Here is a 20,993-nt window from a genome sequence, read left to right as displayed (position 1 = left end):
GTCCTCTTTAATTTATTTCATTGATGTCTTGTAGTTTTCAGTATTCAGGTTTTTTACCTCTTTATTTTAACTTATATGAATAAGTTTTTTCTTTTTCATGTAACTATAAATGGGATTATTTTCTTAATTTCTATTTCTGATAGTTCATCATTAGTGTAGAGAAATATAATAAATTTTTGTATATTGATTTTATATCCTACAGTTTTATTGAATTTATTTTTTATTTTTTATTATTATTTTTTAATTTTTTAAAAATTTTATTTTTGAGAGAGAGAGAGAGAGACAGCATGAGCAGAGGAGAGTCAGAGAGAGAGAGGCAGATACAGAATCTGAAACAGGCTCCAGGCTCTGAGCTGGCAATTAGCACAGAGCCCGATGTGGGGCTCGAACCCACAAACCATGGATTATGACCTGATCCGAAGTCGGACGCTTAACTGACTGAGCCACTCAGGCACCCCTGAATTGATTTTTTTAATAGTAGACTTTATTTTAGAGAGAGAAAGAGTACAAATGGGGGAGAGAGGCAGAGGGAGATAAAGAGAATCCTAAGCAGGCTGCACAACCCTGGGATCCTAACCTGAACCAAAATCAAGAGTTAGACACTCAACTGACTGAGCCACCCAGGTGCCCCCTGAATTCACTTATTCTAACAGGTTTATTTTTAAAAGAAAGCACGAGCAGGGGAGGGGCTGAGGGGGTGCAGAGGATCTGAAGCTGGCTCTGTGCTGATGGCATAGAGCCAGATGTGGAGCTTGAACTCATCAACTGTGATCTCATGACCTGAGCTGAAGTTAGAACCTCAACCCACGGAGCCACCCAGGCGCCCCATATTCTAACAGTTTTTTGATGGAGTATTCATATGTTATCTGCAAAGAGTGACAGTTTTATTTCTTCCTTTCCAATTTGGATGTCTTTTATTTGTTTTTCTTTCTAACTGCTCTAAGACTACTTCCCTTACTAGCAAGTGTTGGAACCAGGTTTTGACTGTCTTTGGAACCTATTCTGTTTAACTGCCTTCTGAAACATGTTCTTATGGAATTCATACAAAATTGGTGTGGAAAACTAGGATGCTAATTTATTACTCTACAAGGGAGGTTATGTTTAATCAAGAGGTATACGGTCTATATAAGCAATGATTCTCAGCCTTTACTCTAACGCTTGAACTTAATGTACTTCTTGTCTTCAAAAAAATTTGTTGAGTTTACACTTTGTGGTTTGTATTTGAAAAAGAGTGAGTATATGACATGTGCTTTGTTAAACTATGACCATCCTTGTTGATCATATAATCCTATGGTGTACAATGAAGTACCTTGGAATGAGGTGAGGGTGCCAGGCATATACAATAAGATGGAGATGAGACAAAGAAAGATAGTGTTGGGCACCTGGGTGGCTCAGTGTCTTAAGCATCTGATTCTTGATTTTGACTCAAGTCATGATTTGATGGTTCATGAGATTGGGCCCACAATAGGCTCTGTGCTGTCAGCATGGAGCCTGCTTGCTGTTTTCTCTCTCTGCCCGCACATGTGCATTCTGTCTCCCAAAATAAATATACTTAAAAGAAAAAAAAAGATAGTGTTGATTGGTAAGTACCTTTGATCTGTGGGATATAGGAATCCACTGAAGGGTTTTGAGCAGGTAACCAGAGACACATGATCTGGCAAAATCTGTATTTAAATAAGAGGACTGTGGCAGCCATGTGAAGGATGCAGTAAAGAGAAATTGGAAATAGGGAAACTGGCCCGTAAAAGATATTTAAATAAATGAGTAGGTACTGATTTAAGACCACATAAATAGAAGAGAAATCAAGAGGACTTGTTTTATTTATTTATTTATCTATCTATCTATTATTACTTAAAGAAATTTTTTAAAATGTTTATCTTTGAGAGAGACAGACAGAATACAGGGGAGGAGCAGAGAGAAAGGGAGACAGAATCTGAAGCAGGCTCCAGGCTCCAAGCTTTCAGCACAGAGCCTGATATGGATGGGTCAAACCTATGAACCATGAGATCATGACCTGAGCTGAAGTCAGACGCTTAACCAACTGAGCCACACAGGTGCCCCTTTAATTTTTAAAAAGATTTTATTTTTAAATAATCTTTACACCCAATGTGGGGCTCCAGCTCACAACCCTGAGATCAAAAGTCACATGTTCTACTGACTAAGCCAGTCAGCCTCTCCTAAGATGGACTTTTTTTTTTTTTTTTAATGTTTTATTTATTTCCTGAGAGAGAAACAGCGTGAGCAGGGGAGGGTCAGAGAGAGAGGGAGACACAGGTGGCTTCTCTCATGATTTTTCTCCCTACTAGTTTCAATTTAAGGGCATTTTCCAGATCTTCCCCTTAGATATGTTCTTGCTTTTCCTGTGTATCCACTATTAGGTAATGATTCTTCATTTCTTTGTGAAGTATATTCACATATTAAGTGAATGAAGTGCAATTTAATGTTGTTATTTGTTCCATTTAGGTTGAAGGTTAAGATTTCTGTTGTTTGTAAATTTAGGGCAGATGGGGTGGGGGGAGGGGAAGGGAAGTGATGGGCATGGAAGAGGGCACTTGTGGGGATGAGCACTGGTTGTTATATGGAAACCAACTTGACAATAAACTATTTAAAAAAAAAGATTTCTGTTGTTTGTTACACTGTTTTTATCTTACACTTTTTATCTTTGACAGCTGCCATGCAAAGAAAGCCCAAATCATATTCGTCTTCTTTAATGGATCAGATTCCTATCAAATTCCTTATTCGACAGGCTCAAGGGCTGCAGCAAGAGTTGGGAGGTATTTGTTTTGCTTGCTTTTTACTGCTAACGTTTCTTGTTAAAAAAATATCATACTGTGTATAATGTTATAAAGTGTAATAGGTTCTCAGTGGTAAAAAGTCCCAACAATTCAGGAATGAAATTCCTCTTTGCATCCCTGTCTTACTTCTTGCATTTCCCCTTCCTCAAAAACCTGTTTTATTTCGTTATGTAATTTCAGACATTTTTTTCTGTCAGTTGATTTCCATTTTTTTCTGTAAGTTGAACCATATGAAATTGCAGGTATTCAACTTTTTTTGACCTATAAAAATACAGTTTTGAATGGTTGAAGCTAATAGCTACACAAATGTAAAAAAAAATGTTTTTTTAAACTATGAATGGTATTATACCCTATCTCTTTTGAGACTTGCTTTTTTCTCTTGGAGTCTTAGAAATACTTTTATGCCAGTACCTGTAGATCTACCTTATTGCTTTAAATTGCTCCATAATATTCCATACCATACAATTACAGATTTTTACTGTAAAACTGTCAAATAGACATATAGTAATATTTTTTGAAATTCAATTTTTTTCTTAATTTAACACCCTCTTTATAATGTTTGAGTATGGGTTTTTTGTTTGTTTCTTTGAAGTTGGAGTTTTCTTTTTCTTTGTTATGGTTGGTTTCAAGCAGGAGCAAAGATGACCTTTGGTCACATAATTTAGTCAGATGTCTGCATTTATTTACTTATATCTTTGCATAATCTTTTTCAAGGAAATAATGTATTTGACAGTGTTGGCAAGTAACATTTTATTGAAGAGATTATAAAATGTAGATTAATTTTCACTATCACTCATATTGTGACTGTTTTGGGATAGTCTTAACTATACAGGTAGTTGTGCATTTAGATGTCTAAACTTTAAAATAATATGACTTTTGATTGTTGTAGTATTTTTTCAAATAGAATTATTAATTTTATGCAGTTTCTATGACAAAGGAAGCAGATAGACTCTCTACTAGAGCTAAGCAATGGTATGATGATTTAAGTTGCATAATAAGGAGATGATTGGATGAAAAGTGCTTTTATTACACCTAATACTATTACTGACACTCTTACAACACTGATGAGGATGATGATAATAGTATAATAACAGCAATATTTATGTGCCATTTTGCATAATAGTACGTCATGTATCTATTTAAGACATTTTATACAGTAGAATTATTTATTTTATCATTGATATTTTACAGTAATAGTTCTGCATAGTCAAACTATGGTATAAGCATAGTATAGCATAGTCTTGTTACAAACAAGACTTTGATATAGTAAAAGAAGTTTCTTATTCTTTTTGAGCTTCCTTAACTCTTCTTGAAGGAAGAGCAGTGCACTGTCTTGTAGGTATCACCAGTACTGCTTTGGTTGGCTGACATACTTAGCTGTATGACTCTGGGAACTTTAAAAAATGTCTTTCAGTCTGTTTCTTTACAGTAGAATGAAGACAATGTTGCTTAACTTGAAGGGCTGCTAGGGAGAAATGAAAAAATGTGCATAGAGTGCCCGAAATCTTTTAGGCACTCCAAGGGGGCAACTTTGATTTTACCCATCTGTAGCAGTGATTCTTAACTGGGTTGGAAGAGAACATATGTTCGTCTGTAGAAGCCTATCAGAATTTCTTGGTGAGACCTTTTTCAAACTGTACATAATCTCCCCCAGTGGACATGACTTTCACCTTTTTTTCCTTCCTCCCTCTTGAGCTATTGCTATGTCAAATGACTTTTCCTGATGGGAGACTTTTATATTGGGATAGGGTAGAAGAAGGCTTGAGAACTTTTGATAAAAGTAGTAGTTTCCACCTTTTTGTGTATCAAATCAGTTGGGGATCTTTAAGTAGAACCTCTAGCTGAACTACTGAACAGAAGTTCTCAAATGGTAGTATGCTTGCACAAGAAGTGCACATTCTTTTGGCCTGCTGAAAATGAAAGGGACAAGGGTAAGGGAAGAGAGAAGATTTTGGTATTTGAGAATGAAGAATCCAGTTGACTTCTTGTAAATTTTCAAGGGTTACATTCTGCTTTACTACGTCTCCTTGCAACTAATTACCCACATTTATGCATTGTGGATGATTGGATCTGTGAAGAAGAAATCACAGGAACTGATGCCCTATTAAGGCGAATGCTACTGACCAATAATGCTAAAAACCACTCTCCTAAACAACTCCAAGAAGGTATAGTAAATTGGATATTCCTTTTACCCTGTTGTAATACAAAGAGATGTTATAGGCTCATTGAAATCTTCAAATCATGCAGAATTTGCCAAACTTTCTGGGGTATATTAACAATATTTGGTCAATATATTTTAAGTAATTTTCTTTGAGTTTAAGGAGTCTTAGCCATTTCTCTCTAACAGGCTTGTATCTGTTTTCTCATAGTTTCTATGTTCATCACTAAACAGGTCACGTGGTTTTAGGAAGGTCCTAAACTGGTCAGAAATAAATGCTATGGAATAGAGCAATGTACTTGCTGTTATTGGATAATGTTCAAACACTGACAAGTAGAAATGTGATATGAGCCATATATACAGTTTTAAACTTTCTATAGCCACTTTAAAAGAGTAAAACACAGGCAAAATTAATTTTAATAATTAGTTACTCCAGTATATTTAATATATTATTTCATCAGGTAATCAATATAAGAATATTAATGAAATATTTTACTGTTTTTCTATACAAAGTCTTTTAATGTGGTATGTATTTTATATTCACAGCACATCTCATTTTGCACTAGCTATATTTCTTAAGTGTTCAATAGTCACATGTGGTTAGTGACTATTCTCTTGAAAAGCATAGTTCTAGATACTTTTTACTAACAGCAGTGTGCTGGGTACTTACATCCTATAGAGGGGGCCACCCAGATGGAAGATATCAAGAAGCTTGAATCTTAATGAATGTTACTACCAAGAGCAATATTTGGCTATATGTTCATGTTTCAGACCATTTTTTAAATTAGTCTGAATCACCAAGGAAATGACATTTGTCTTTGGATCACTAATGTACATTTTTAAATGAAAATTTTTTTTATGATATAACTATACTTGATATGAATTTTTTACAGGGCTCTTATTTTGAGTATAGCCACTATGGCCAGGATTGAAAGTTTTATGCTTTTTGAGCAACAATGTTTCCTTGATTTTTGTGGTGTGTAGTCTGATAGGACAGTATTACCAAATATTATTTGGTAAGTTGTCTAGAATGTAGATCATGACTGCTAAGTTTTCCTTTTAGCATTTTCAGCTGTCCCAGTAAGTCACACACAAGTGATGCAGATTCTAGAACACTTGACTCTGCTCTCTGCCAGTGAACTTATACCGTATGCAGAAGTATTAACAGCCAATATGAACCAGCTGTTGAATTCAGGGGTTCCACGGCGAATTCTTCAAACGGTCAATAAACTATGGATGGTTCTTAATACTGTGATGCCTAGAAGGTAATTTCAGTGTATTGTTTCGTGTAATAAATAAGTGTATAGCAGTGATTGTATATAATAACCTAAACTTAAATGTTGAAAAAATTGTTGAGTGTCTGACAATATAAATAATTTCTAAAGACCACTAATTAAAGAGCTGTTTTAACTTTAAGGGAAAGAATAAACTTTATTTTAAGAAACAGAGAGAAACTTTAAAGTAATTTTAAAAACTTTTTTTGAATGTTTTATTTATTTATGAGAGAGAGAGAGAGAGAGACGTCATGAGCAGGGGAGGGTCAGAGAGAGAGACACACACAGAATCTGAAACAGGCTCCAGTCTCTGAGCTAGCTGTCAGCATAGAGCCCGACGCGGGGCCCAAACCCACAAACCGTGAAATCATGACCTGAGCCAAAGCTGGACGCTCAACCGACTGAACCACCCGGGTACGCCAGAAACTTTAAAGTATTACCAACTTGAGAAAGTTCTTTAAAAATGAGTTCTCATGTATGGTCATTTGTGGCTAATTGTGATTTAGATCACTCTTGTGTTTTCCAGCCATTGCCATAGCTTCAAATTTTGCTGCACATTAAAAATCACCTGGAGAGCGTTTAAAACCCTTAACCCCCAAGTTGTAACCTATGCCAATTAAATCAGAAGGTCTGTTGGTGGGAGTCAGCCATTAGTATTTTTTTTTTAAGGATTTCCCTAGTGATTCTGGCATGCAGTAAAGTTTAGAGAACACTGGGTTAATTATTTTGCCTTTAGGAAGATGAATCTCTCCTGTTCCATATATTGCATCAAAAACATCTAGTCTAAATAGGTGATGAGAATGAAGGAGTGCACTTGTTGTGATGCGCACTGCGTGTTGTATGTGAGTGTTGGATTACTAAATTGTACATCTGAAACTACTATTACACTATATATTAACTGGAATTGAAATAAAAGCAAGAAAAGTACTGTTTAAATAGAAAAATAACCAAAATCACCTAGTAAAAACAGTGCGGGGCTGGACTTACCTGAAATTTTGATTCAGTAGGTCTGGGAATATTTATACTTTTTATTTTTTATTTTTTTAAAATGCTTATTTACTATTTTGAGAGAGAGTGCATGTGCACGTGCAAATGGGGGGTAGGGAGCAGAGAGAGAGGGAGAGAGAGAGTTCCAAGCAGCCTCTGATTCAGGGCTTGATCCCATAAACGGTGAGATAACGATCTGAACTGAAATCAGGAGTTGGACACTTAAACTGAGTCCCGCCAGGAGGCCCTGTACTTTTAGAATTTAATGTTTACTTATATCAGATAAATGCTCATAACTTAAGAACATAAATAATATATTCCTTCCCAGTTTAGACTGTTGCTCCCCAAAAACAACTATTTTCAGCCCTTTTACCTTTTTATTCTGGCGTTTATGTCTCCCCATCTATCTCAGTAACTTAATTATAATTACAATGATTTCCTGACTTTCAATTTAGAAATTATCTTATGAATTTCCACTATACAAGATAAAGAGTTAGCACTTTTACCTGATTCCTCCCCCATGAGTTCCTCTTCCCCCACTACATAGTTTCTCTTCCTCTATGTCTCCCAGCACAGTAGTATCAAAATCTTTGGTTGAAGCAATATTCAGTGTGCCTATTATTATGACTACATAAGTCCTAATTTTATAGTTGACCTGTGTAATATCCTTTGATTACAATTTCCTTCTTATACAAATGCCTTTCTGTATGCATCACACACAAACCCTGAGTAATACTTCCCTCTTCCATTTGCTTGGGGTTTGTTTTGCCTTTGTTTTTTTTTGTTTTTTTTTAATGTTTTATTTATTTCTAGGAGAGAGAGAGAGACAGCGTGAACAGGGGAGGGTCAGAGAAAGAGGGAGTCACAGACTGAAACAGGCTCCAGGCTTTGAGCTGGCAGTCAGCACAGAGCCCGACGCGGGGCTCGAACCCACGAACCGCGAGATCATGACCTAAGCGAAAGTCGGACGCTTAACCGACTAAACCACCCAGGCGCCCCGTTTTTGTTTTGTATCAATTACTAATTCACCCCTAAACTTCATTATTGAGGGGAAATTTACTTTACAATTAATTATAACTCATCAGGTAATAATATATCAGTAACATTTTTTTCTTGGAAACATTCCTTTCATAGCTTTCCATCTTCATTTTTTAGTTTGGGTCATGCACAGTAGCCATCCTGGAATTGCTTTTGTCTCTCTTTGTTGGATTCTGTGTCTTGGTTTAGTTCCTCATTTTATTTATTTAGTTATTTTTTTTAATAAGTAGTTTATTGTCAAGTTGGTTTCCAACAACACCCAGTGCAAAAATATGGAATGCTTCACGAATTTGCGTGTCATCCTCGCGCAGGGGCCATGCTAATCTTCTCTGTATCGTTCCAATTTTAGTATATGTGCTGCTGAAGCGAGCACTAGTTCTTCATTTTAGTGAGTGGAACGCACACTCAAGTTGCTTCCTGAGAAAGTGAGTTTAGGAAACTTATTTATTTTTTGAGACTTGAATGTGTGAGGGGGTTTTTATTCTTCCCATCACATGTGATGATTATTCTTTAGCCTGGGTGTAGAATTCTAGCTCAATTTTCCTTTCAGAAATTTGAAGTCTTTGTTCCACGGAATCAGTTGAGCTTCCCTTGTTGCTATTAAGTAACCCAATGATATACCAATTCCCACTCCTTTGTATGTAACCATTGTTTCTTCTCTCTTAAATTGTAGTGTGTTTTTTTTTTCTTCTATTTTCTGGAATTTCATGATGATGTATTTTGGTGTGGGTCTTTTTTATTCATAGTGTTGTGTGCTTGGCCTTTTTTTAGTCTGGGACTTATGCCTTCATCTTCATTTTTTTTTTAATGTTTATTTATTATTTTGAGAGAGAAAGAGAGAGACAGAGTGCAAATGGAGGATGGGCAGAGAGAGAAGGAGGGAGACACGGAATCTGAAGCAGGCTCCAGGCTCTGAGCTGTCAGCACAGAGTTTGGTGTGGGGCTTGAACCCACAAATTGTGAGATCATGTCCTGAGTTGAAGTCATATGCTCAGCTGACTGGGTCATGCAGGCACCCTTAATGCCTTCATTTCTAAGGACATTTTAATATATATTTTTTTTCTTCAATAGTTTTTTCCCTCTGTTTTCTATAGTTTTTGTAATTTAGATTTTAAGCCTCTTGGTTTAAACCCCCTGATTTTTCAATTTTCTCTCTTTTTAAATTTGTCTTTTGAATATACTTCTATATTTTCTCAGTGTTATTTTCTCTTTGTTTTGAGTTTAAAATTTTTGTTATATTCTTAATTCCTAAGAGTTCTTTCTTTTTAAAAAAAATTTTTTTAATGTTTTATTTATTTCTGAGAGAGAGAGCAAGAGTAAGCAGGGGAGGGTCAGAGAGAGAGGGAGACACAGAATCCAAAGCAGGTTCCAGTTTCTGAGCTAGCTGTCAGCACAGAGCCTGATGCGGGGCTCGAACCCACCAACCGCGAGATCATGACTGGAGCCGAAGTTGGACACTTAACTGACTGAGCCACCCAGACGCCCCCTAAGAGTTCTTTCTTACCTGAGTATTTTTAAATGCTTACTGTTCTTATTTCATATATGCAATATTCTATCCTTTAAGGATATTAATTATAGACTTAAGAAAAATTTCTCATTCCTGCATTCTCTATTTCTTTGAAGTTTCTTTCTGTTTGTATATTTTTAATTTTTATTTATTTATTTTTATTTGAGAGAGCAAGGGAGGGCCAGGGGGTGGGGAGAGAGAGAATTTTAAGCAGCTCCACGATCAGCAGAGTCTGATGTGGGGCTTGATTCCATGATGCTGGGATCATGACAAGCCAAAATGAAGAGTCAGACCCTCAAATGACTGAGCCACCCAGGCGCCCCTCTGTTTGCATATTTTAATCTTTTTCAAACTAGATGTTTTACTTCGATGTCTGATGACTCTTGGCTCTCCACTCATATGTAAGAGTGTGCAAGGTCTGTGTGCAAGGTGGGGCTGATGAACTCTGGGACTTCCCTGTAAGAAATCAGATACTCTTCATATTGACATATCCCTCAGTAATTCTAATAGGCAGTCAAGTTGGTAATCACTTTTATAGTTCTGATGTCTAATCTCAAAGTGGCATCTTACACTGAGATAGTATGATGATATGGAACCATGACTTGATTTATGAGGCCAGATACATTTTCAAAGTGCTGAGATTTTAATTCATACTTTTATATGCCATGATTATTCCATTATAACTATGAGGATTTTTGAAACCACTTTGTGTTTATTATCTTCATTTGTTTTAGAGACATCATACTAAGTTAGATTTCTCTAGTTCTTAATTTTTCCAACTTCATTCACATCTTTTAATAAATTTTTTCCTGATGTATTATTCTAAGTTAGGACTAGATGGCTCCAGGTTTCAATTATAATATAGCTGTTTTTGAACATATGATTATTTTCTTATCAGGCTGTGGGTAATGACAGTTAATGCACTTCAACCTTCAATAAAGTTTGTACGACAGCAAAAGTATACTCAGAATGACCTGATGATAGATCCTCTCATTGTCCTAAGATGTGATCAGAGGGTACACAGGTATGTGTCATTTGAATTTCATTTTTATTTTGGAGTTATACTTTGGAGAGTCAACTGAAATTGAAGAAATTCTGTATAAACTTATATCTTAGTGTTATTACAGGTAATTGGGGGTATGAGCTGTGGGTTGTTGTTTTTTTTTTTTTGTCTACAGTCAACTTTTATTCAGTTTAATATGTGATTAGTAAAACAGCCTTGTTGTCAGCATTTTTGAAAAAGGCTTTTAAAAATTGGCTTAGCATGAACCATTATGTACACTAAAGCTGTGATCTTTTTGTCATTTTCAGTTATGATATTAGCTTGATTCCAATTTGTCTATAATTCCTTGCCAGTTGCTGAACTTAATTAAATTGAGGTGACTTTACCTCAAGAGGCAGATTTAGTTAATTCACATCATTAATAATTTGAATTTCCAATTGCTATACTAAGTAACTTCAAAGATAACATAGGTTGAGGGGCCTGCCTTTGAAGTGATTATCACCTGCATGTGGAAGTAATACAAATACATGAAAAGTTGAATAATAGTCATTTGCAGATGAATGGTGTAAAATGAATGCTGTTAAAGGCTCAGGAGAGATGTAGACAAAGTGGGACCTGAGTAGTATTTTAAATAGAAATAGGGTTTAGATGACGAGATATTATAATGACGAGGGTAAGGGGTTAAGAAAGGCATTGCGGGAAAAAGAACAGTGTGAGCAAAAGTATAGAAATGAAAAAGGCTTGGAATGGAGGGGTAAGTTGTTGAAAGGAACACACTTTAGAATTGGAATGTTAAGTTGGGGTCAGACTATGGAGGGCCTTGAATGTTAGACTAAAGAGGTCATGGAGGTGGTTACTTGAGAAGCCTCGGGTTAGATGGCTTGGGGTGGGGGAAGGAAACTGGAGTTAAAGAAGACTTAACTAGGATATATACTTTATGAATGTACTCGTCTCTCCTCAACTGAAGGATAATATTCGTGAAGTGACAAAACTTGCAAAATTAGCGATGTGTGGTTGGGTGAGATCAAGGTCTTATAGGAAATAGGAATCAAAAGAATGAACAGTATAAATGACACTAAGTATCTAATAAAAGAAAAATAGCAGTAAATAACATTTCCCAGAAGAAACAACTTCTAAAATAATTTGTCAGTGTTAAAAATCCACTTAAGTAAGGTAACCTTTCACTTGAATTGTCTCCATTTGTTCAGGAAGTTGTCAAATTATGCTATCATAATATATGTAATGTTTTCGCAGCTTGGGTTTTCACTTGTGGAAGTTTCCCCACATTAATAGGCTTTCTTTCTTTTTTTTTTTTTTAATTTTTATTTTTTTTTAATGTTTTATTTATTTCTGAGAGAGAGAGGACAGCGTGAGCAGGGGAGGGTCAGAGAGAGACACACACACAGAATCTGAAACAGGCTCCAGGCTCTGAGGTAGCTGTCAGCAGAGCCCAATGCGGGGCCTGAACCCACGAACTTGAGATCATGACCTGAGCCGAAGTCAGACACCTAACCGACTGAGCCACCTAGGTGCCCCTTAATAGGCTTTCTTATATCCATTGGCTGCATAATACTCCACATAGATATGGTATGTTTAACCCAATCCTTATTGTTGGGTATTTTGCTTATTTCTATTACTTGTTATCATCAGTAGTGCTGTGGTGATTATGTACTGAGTATTGAATCCTTACAACAGATTCATTTTGGGGCGCCTAGGTGGCTCAGTCAGTTAAGCGTCTGACTTCAGCTCAGGTCATGATCTCAGGGTTTGTGGGTTCGAGCCCCGTGTCGGGCTCTGTGCTGACAGCTCAGAGCCTGGAGCCTGCTTTGGATTCTGTGTCTTCCTCTCACTCTACCTCTCCCCACCTCAAGTTCTGTCTCTCTCTGTCTCAAAAACAAACAAACAAAATAACAGATTCGTTTTTTTGTAAACATTTTATTTTTAAAGTTTATTTATTTAAGTAATATCTATACCCAATGTGGGGCACAAACTCATGACTTTGAGATTAAGAGTTGCATGCTTTGCTGACTGAACCAGTCAGGTGCTCCAGAGCAGACTCTTAAAAATGGAATTATGGAGCCAAAAATAATATGCTCATTTTCAAGAATTTTCATTCATATTTTTCAATATTCATATTTTGATTCATACTCATTTTCATTCTGCCATCTAGAAAGGCTGTACCAGTTCCCATAGCAGTGTTTAATACTACACTTTACTCCTTTATACAGTATTTTTCAGTTTGATAGGTGAAAACTTGACTCTCATTTTGTTTTATTTATTTTTGAAATGTTTGTTTATTTTGAGAGAGAGGGAGAGCGTGTGTGAGTATGGAAGGGGGAGAAAGAATCCCAAGCAGTCTCCATGCTCAGCATGAGCTGATAATCAAGATTTGGATGCTCAACCCAGTGAACCACCCAGGCACCTCTGATTCTCATTTTAATTCATATTTTAGTTGGATTGAATGTTTTAATACGCTTATTGGCCATTGGCATCTCTTCTTTATATTTTAGCCTAGTTTTTTATTGGAACAGTTATCTTTTTGATTTGGTAAGAGTTCATAAAGGATACCAGTGCGTGTACCCTCTCTCTATATATATGTATATATTGCAGTTTTTTCCTTTGTTCTGTTTTTCCGTTTAAATTTGTTAATTTTTAAAATTTAATTTTTTACCAACTGATCATCCACATTGTTTTTAAAAATATCAAACAATATAAAAAGATATACATAAAAAGATATGATGTTTAAGATTTGCTTTGAACTAACCCTGTGTTGATGGTGGGAAAGTGGTTGGGGGGTGTGGAGGAAATGGATGACCATATGTCGATAACTGTTGAAGCTTGGTATTGAGTTCTTGAAGATTCATTATCATATTTCTTTTTTTATGTATGTATAATGAAAGTTTTCATTATATACATTAGTAAGTGAACAAAGGAGATTAACGAAAAAGGTTATATACAGTGAAAAGTCTTGTTCTTTCTCATTATCTACCATGTTGCTATGGCTACAGCAGAATTGTTCTTTGGCCTCTTGAGCAATCCCAGTTCCATGTCCAGAGGAAACTTTGTTGTCATAATGGTGTATATGTAGTTTTACTTTCTATATATTTACAAATTTCTAAGTAGAAATACTTTTTTCCCCCAGTGGTTTAAAGAAACAAGTAATACATCGTAGGTATTATTTTGTTCTTTAAAAAAAAAACTTAGTGTTGTTTACATGTTTTCCATATTGATATGCATAGTTCTGCCTCATTTGTTTTAGCTTCTGCATAGTAGTCCATATGTAAATTACTAGGCCTGTCCTCCAGAAACTCTCATTTGAAATTTTGGAATGGAGCTTGAGTTTTTGTGTTTTTGGGTTTTTTTTTCCTTCACATAAGTACCCCAGATTATTTTCTTCACATGTAGGGTAACATTGCTATAGTTTTTTAACCATTGGCATACTTTTTTTTCCACTGTAAATACATAGATGTTTATTATAGAAAATTTGGACATTTAAGAAAAACCATTAATATATTATTGATGGGCAGTTAGGCTGTTTGCATTGTTTCACAGTTACAAACAGCTCTGCTGCCTGCTTATGCACATATGTTAGTTCCCTCTGTGATGAACCGAGAAGTGACATTTTCAGGTTATTCTAAAGGCTTGGCTTTTTAAATTTTAGTGGTTACTATTTTTTTTTCTTTTTATATTATGTTTTTCTTATCTCATTTAAATTTAATCTGTAACAATCTTTTAGGAATGAATAACTATATTATTTTACAGATGAGGAAACTGAGGCTCAGTAAATAACTTACCCCAGGTCAAGTGGATGAGGCACTTTTGGAAGACAGAGTTGTCTTGCTCCAAAGAAGAAACAGGAGTAGAAAGGATAAATACTCTGTTCTAATCTCCTTCATGTTATGGATAACAGAATATTTCTCTTTTGAGGACAGTTGCTTTGCAGATTCATTAGCTAAGAGATTTACTGGTGGTATCAATTTTTGCAAAAGAGGAATCTTGTCTCTAGGGCATACACTTAAATTTGATTTTAGCTGATAAGATGAAATAGATAATACTTAAAATATATAAAATCTTGAAATACAGAGGATAAGACAAACATATGAAACTGTTATTTTCAGAATAAATATTTAAAAATATTAAAAAAAAGGGGCGCCTGGGTGGCTTAGTCGGTTAAGCGTCCGACTTTCGCTTGGTCATGATCTCACGGTTCGTGGGTTCGAGCCCCGCGTCGGGCTCTGTGCTGACTGCCAGCTCGGAGCCTGGAGCCTGTTTCAGTCTGTGACTCCCTCTCTCTCTGACCCTCCCCTGCTCATGCTGTCTCTATCTCTCTCCTAGAAATAAATAAAAACATTAAAAAAAAATTTTTTTTACAGCATGAGACAGCATGAGCAGGGGAGGGTCAGAGAGAGAGGGAGTCACAGACTGAAACAGGCTCCAGGCTCCGAGCTGGCAGTCAGCACAGAGCCCGACGCGGGGCTCGAACCCACGAACCGTGAGATCATGACCAAGCGAAAGTCGGACGCTTAACCGACTAAGCCACCCAGGCGCCCCTAAAAATATTTTTTAAAGTTTTACTATATTTCGTTTTTTTTCAGGTACTGTTCAGGACTGATTGATCATGTTCTGGTTAATTTATAAATTTATAATTCTTTCTCATCTATTTTTCTTTTTTCTGTGTTTAGATGCCCCCCACTGATGGATATCACTCTTCACATGTTGAATGGATACCTTCTTGCATCCAAAGCCTATCTTAGTGCTCATCTGAAGGAAACAGCAGAGCAAGATAGGCCTTCTCAGAATAATACAATAGGTTTAGTTGGGCAAACTGATGGCCCAGAAGTTACCAGAGAAGAATTGAAAAATGCATTACTGGCTGCTCAGGTAATAAAATAGAATTTAGTCTAGAAAGGCGTGGGCTTCCCTGTTAATATAATCAGTTAATAGATGTCATTTGATAGCCCTCTGTGTACAATGGCGACATATTGTGAGTTTCTTTCATTACTGATTGTATTATAATGGTATTACCTTTATCACTGAATATCAGATCGACTATATTACTAAAATTAGGAATAATTTTTATGATATTAGGTTAATAGCCATTTAAATAAGATTTACATTTCAACAAAATATAAAACTTTTGTTTCTTAAAATCAAATGGTAGAAACAAATAGAACAAGAAGTATATATATAGTAAAATATCAGGTAGCGGTAAGTAGTATAATAATATAAGGAGTTTGGTTTTATATATAGAAAAGTTTTATAACAATGTAGATTTTACTGAGACCTTAAGTAGTCGTTTTTGAGTAAGACAAGAGAGTGAGATGATTAAATGTTAAACAGTTTGAAGCCTTTAAAGTAGAAGTGTTTTCCTTTTTTTAAAAAAAATTTTTAATGTTTTTTTTATTTCTTAGAAAGCATGAGCAGGGGAGGGTCAGAGAGGGAGACACAGAATCTGAAACAGGCTCCAGGCTCTGAGCTGACTGTCAGCCCGACAGGGGCTCGAACCCACAAACCGCAAGATCACGACCTGAGCCGAAGTTGGATGCTCAACCGACCGAGCCACCCAGGCGCCCCAGTAGAAGTGTTTTCTTATTTGGAAATATATTTTCTGAGGAGTGCCTGGGTGGCTCAGTCAGTTGAGTGTCTGCCTTTTTTTAAAGCTTTTATTTATATATTTTAAGAGAGAGAGAAAGAGAGTGAGAGCAAGTAGGGGAGAGGCAGAGAGATAGGAACAAAGAGAATCTCAAGCAGGCTCCATGCTGTCAGCACAGCGCCTAACATGGGGCTCAATCTCATGAATTATGAGATCATGACCTGAGCCAAGATCCAGAGTCAGATACTTAGCCAACTATGTGCCACCCAGGTGCCTCAAGCGTCTGAGTCCTGATCTCAGCTCAGCTCATGATCCCAAGATTATGGGATCAAGCCCTGTGTTGGGCTCTGTGCTGAGTGTGGAGCCTGCTTAAGATTCTCTGTCTCCCTCTGTGCCTCTCCCTCACTCACTTGCTTTTTCTCCCTCTAAAATAAAATTTAAAAAGAGCAACCAAAAAACAAAAACAAAAAGCTGGAACCAAAATATATTTTCTGAAATATTTTCATTGGCAATAAATGGAGTTGGAATAATATATTATTATTATATCCACAGTCCCTTTACTGTGATACAGAAATCCAAAAAGCTATGAAAACTGAAGCATTTTTTGCTAATTTAGTTGACAGAAAAACCTGACCTGATGTGATCTCATTTGTGACCTGAATTGATATGAAGCTATTTATGGCCTTATCCCGCTTATTTGTGAATATTGTTTTGCTGCAGAAATGTGAATATGTTTGAATGTAGTGTGTGCTACCCTAGTCTCTGCTGGAGATATTATATAATATTACATTAAAAAGATATAGTATTTTTTATTACACCTGGCTGGCTCTGTTGGTGGAGAATGTGACTCTTGATCTTGGGGTTGTGAGTTTGAGCCCCATGTTGGGTACAGAGCTTATTTAAAAAAAAAAGAATTCTGAGTTCTAAAATAAAACTAGCTCTCAGTTTCAGTTAAGGGAATGAGGATAGTTATAGCTACCGTTTATATAATGCTTATTATATGCTGAATCCTATTCTAAGTTCTTTATATATATATTACTTAATCTTTACAGCCAACCTGTGAGGTATGGAGTAGTATCTCCATTTATATAGATTAGGAAAATAAGATTTAGGGAGGTTAAGCCACTTGCTCAAGGCCACACATTTAGTAAGTGGCAGAGCTAGTATTCAAGCCTGGGCAGTCTGGCACCAGAGTCTACAAACAAAAAGACAACAAATCAACACAACAAAACAACCTCACACCAAAAACCCTTCAACCCAAGAATTATAATTATAAAGTAGAGCTGACCTTACTTCATAAATGATTATAATGTAAGGCTAATCTTATGTTCTGATCAAGTTTTGAAAGCAGGTAGATGAAGTAATTGTTTTCTTCTATTCCAGGTAATGGTTATCTTCCAGAGATAGATACATCATGTCATATATTCTTTTTTCTTTTTTTTTTTTTCACTTTTTCCTGCTAGCTAAGAGTGATTATAGCTCTGCTTTATATGTAGGGGCATTGACTAGATCACTGTCAGGAAATTACTGTTCTATGAAATGACACTCAAGCTTGTACACTCAGCAACAGTGAGTTGTACAGGTGGAATAGATGGTAAGGCAGAACTTTTCCTTGCAAAACCAGGGCCTTAAAGAGCTTATCTTCAAATTAAAAGGGAAAAAGAGCTTTAGGAAGTGACTTTTTTTTTAATTAGGCTATTTTTCTTTTTTTTTTTTTTTTAATGTTTTGTTTATTCTTGAGTGTGAGAGAGAGTGGGAGTGAGAGAGAGGGAGACACAGAATCTGAAGTAGGCTCTAGGCTCTGAGCTTTTAGCACAGACCTTGACGCAGGGCTCAAACTCACAAACTCCGAGATCATGATCTAAGCCAAAGTCAGATGCTTAACCAGCTGAGCCACCCAGGTGCCCCAGGAAGTGACTTTAAGGTATTAATTATTAACTACCATCTTCAGAGGAATTAATTATTTGGTGAGAAAAAAAGCCAGGTGAGAAAAAGAGGAGAATGCAGGATAGGATCTTTGGAGATATAGGAATTTAAGAGAAAGGAAAGGAGATTCTGGTAGAAGTTATTTTTTGCTTGGAGCCTGTTTTGGATGTCACTGAATCAGAATACTCTTCTAGTAGATGNCCACGAACCGTGAGATCATGACCTGAGCCGAAGTCGGACGCCTAACCAACTGAGCCACCCAGGCACCCCTTCTAGTAGATGTTCTTAAACTATAGTCCATGGATCTACCTTGGTGATACATGACTACCCTGAAATTACATGTTTGTTTACATGTTAATTTTTTAAAAGCTTTTATTTAAATTCTAGTTAGTTAAGATATAGTGTAATGTTGGGTTCAGGAATAGAATTTAGTGATTCATCACTTGCATATAACACCCAGCGTTCATCAGAAGTGCCCTCCTTAATGCCTGTCACCCATTTAGCCCATCCCCCACCCAGCTCCCTTCCAGCAAATCCTGTTTGTGCTCTATAGTTAAGAGTCTCATATGGGTGTGCCTCCCTTTTCCCCACCCCCACCCCTGTGTTCATCTTTTTTTTTTTAATTAACTTTTTTTGAGAGAGAGAGAAAAGCATGCAAGGGAGGGGGAGGGACAGAGGGAGAATGGGGATAGGGAATCTCAAGCAGGCTTCACACCCAGTGTAGAGCCACCACAGGGCTCTGTTTCATGACCATAAGTGAGATCCATGACCTGCTCCAAAATCAGGAGTCAGATGCTTAACCTACTGAGCCATTCAGGCACCAGTTTTGTTTCTTATATTCCACATATAAGTGAAATCATATGGTATTAGTCTTTCTTTGACTGGCTTATTTTGCTTAGCATAATATTTACATGTTCATTTATACAGAGAAGGTGTGTAATTTTCTTTAGAAACTTAAAAGGGTCCTAAACAAGGACCCTAAAAAAGGTGAGAATTGCTACCCTATAGATTGCCCACATCTGCTTTTAAAAGTACCCCTTTTTTTATTTTTAAAGAAACAGTTAATTTACCACTCTTCTTATTCATGTGAAAACAAAATTAGATTTGTTTTTTAAACAAAATTTTCAGAAATTTCTTAAATTCACTGTTTTATTTGCTTGTAGGATAGTGCAGCTGTCCAGATTCTCTTGGAGATTTGCTTACCTACTGAAGAAGAGAAAGCAAAGAGTGTCAATCCAGACAGCTTGCTAAGGAATGTTCAAAATGTTATTACTACTAGTGCTTCAAATAAGGGAATGGAGGAAGGAGAAGACAATTTGCTCTGTAACCTTCGAGAAGTTCAGTGCCTTATCTGTTGTCTGTTACACCAGATGTACATTGCTGATCCCAACATTGCTAAACTTGTTCACTTTCAGGTGTGTTTCCAAAGAGTGATGCTTATATGGTTGAACTTTATTTTTGAGGGAGGGGGAGTGGTTTGGTTACTAAATTAATAGGGATCATTTAAAAAATGGAGATCACATAAATGATCATAGTCCTTTGTAATAAGGAAAGAAATTCAGGTATTTTAGATTTTATTTCAGACTAATATGTTTAATTTATCTCTGTTCTAGTGCACTAGAAAGGCGAAATGCCAGTATATATGTAAGGCACCATACATTTCTGAGCAACTTTTACATAAAGGAAGAGAAACCTTCCTGTGTATTTTTCTCTGTATTTGGCTTATAGTTTTTTTTATTTCTAACTTTTTCCCCTTTCCTTGTTGCGATAGGGTTATCCATGTGAACTTTTACCTCTGACAGTCGCAGGTATTCCATCTATGCACATTTGTCTGGATTTCATACCCGAGCTTATTGCACAGCCAGAACTTGAAAAACAGGTAATGAGCATTTTGGAGCTTTAGGAAAATTTTAATCTCCCTCCAGTCTTTAGTTGTCAAACATTTAACAGTTCAATACTTAAGGATTCTTCAGAAACATGTAACATTTTGATTTTGTATTGCAGATATTTGCTATCCAGCTGCTTTCTCATTTATGTATCCAGTATGCGTTACCAAAGTCGCTCAGTGTAGCTCGCTTAGCTGTGAATGTCATGGGAACTTTGCTAACAGGTGTGTAGCCAACAGCCTCAATAACAACTTCTAACATCAAGTAATACATATTTTTCTGAATTTAGTAGCACGATGTTTTCTGTGTTACTAATAGTTTAATTTATGCCATCTTTTCATTATTCTTTTGAAAACTTTTCTGTTACAAATGTAATTTATCATGAAGGAGAGATGGATAGGTAGGTAAATAGCATCTTTCATTTTGTGAATGAATATATATAGATTTAAGTAAATATAATAAACTTTCCACATTTTATGATTGAGAATCAGATCTGCTTTCTGATTGTAATTATGTCAATAGAAGACACGTTACAATTTATTACAAATGCTTAGTTAGAATTTATTACAAATATAATCATAATGTATAAACAAGAGATGAATATATTAGTTGTTTTCTTGAGTTTTAAAACCTACCTTAATATTTTAAACACCGTCTGGTTTGTAGAGTTAGATAGTATGAAAATAAACTACTTTAGAAGATAAGAACTTAGCAGCACTCTCAACAATAGCTAAAACATGGAAAGAGCCTAAGTGTCCATCAACGGACAAGAAGATGTGGTTTATCTATACCATGGAATACTACATGGCAATGAGAAACAATGAAA

The 20,993-nt window shown here is 36.1% G+C and overlaps 1 protein-coding gene and 1 non-coding gene across 3 annotated transcripts in view; one reads left to right on the top strand and one right to left on the bottom strand.

Annotated features, from left to right (window-relative positions):
- Positions 1–20,993, top strand: part of INTS2 (integrator complex subunit 2) — a 53,570-nt gene that overhangs the window by 28,734 nt on the left and 3,843 nt on the right. For both annotated transcript variants that reach the window (XM_077745527.1, XM_077745528.1), the window contains exons 16-23: positions 2,670–2,774; positions 4,796–4,960; positions 6,017–6,218; positions 10,658–10,783; positions 15,445–15,643; positions 19,445–19,696; positions 20,053–20,160; positions 20,286–20,391. In XM_077745527.1, the coding sequence (XP_077601653.1) occupies positions 2,670–2,774; positions 4,796–4,960; positions 6,017–6,218; positions 10,658–10,783; positions 15,445–15,643; positions 19,445–19,696; positions 20,053–20,160; positions 20,286–20,391 (1,263 nt within the window). The remainder of the gene's footprint in view (positions 1–2,669; positions 2,775–4,795; positions 4,961–6,016; positions 6,219–10,657; positions 10,784–15,444; positions 15,644–19,444; positions 19,697–20,052; positions 20,161–20,285; positions 20,392–20,993) is intronic.
- Positions 8,519–8,625, bottom strand: LOC144216300 (U6 spliceosomal RNA). The gene has a single exon (XR_013330623.1). It is a non-coding gene; the product is annotated as a U6 spliceosomal RNA (small nuclear RNA).

Source organism: Crocuta crocuta, unplaced genomic scaffold (genome assembly GCF_008692635.1).
Source record: "Crocuta crocuta isolate KB4526 unplaced genomic scaffold, BGI_CrCroc_1.0 scaffold333, whole genome shotgun sequence".
Lineage (NCBI taxonomy): Eukaryota > Metazoa > Chordata > Mammalia > Carnivora > Hyaenidae > Crocuta > Crocuta crocuta.
This window is presented reverse-complemented; position numbering and strand designations above follow the sequence as displayed.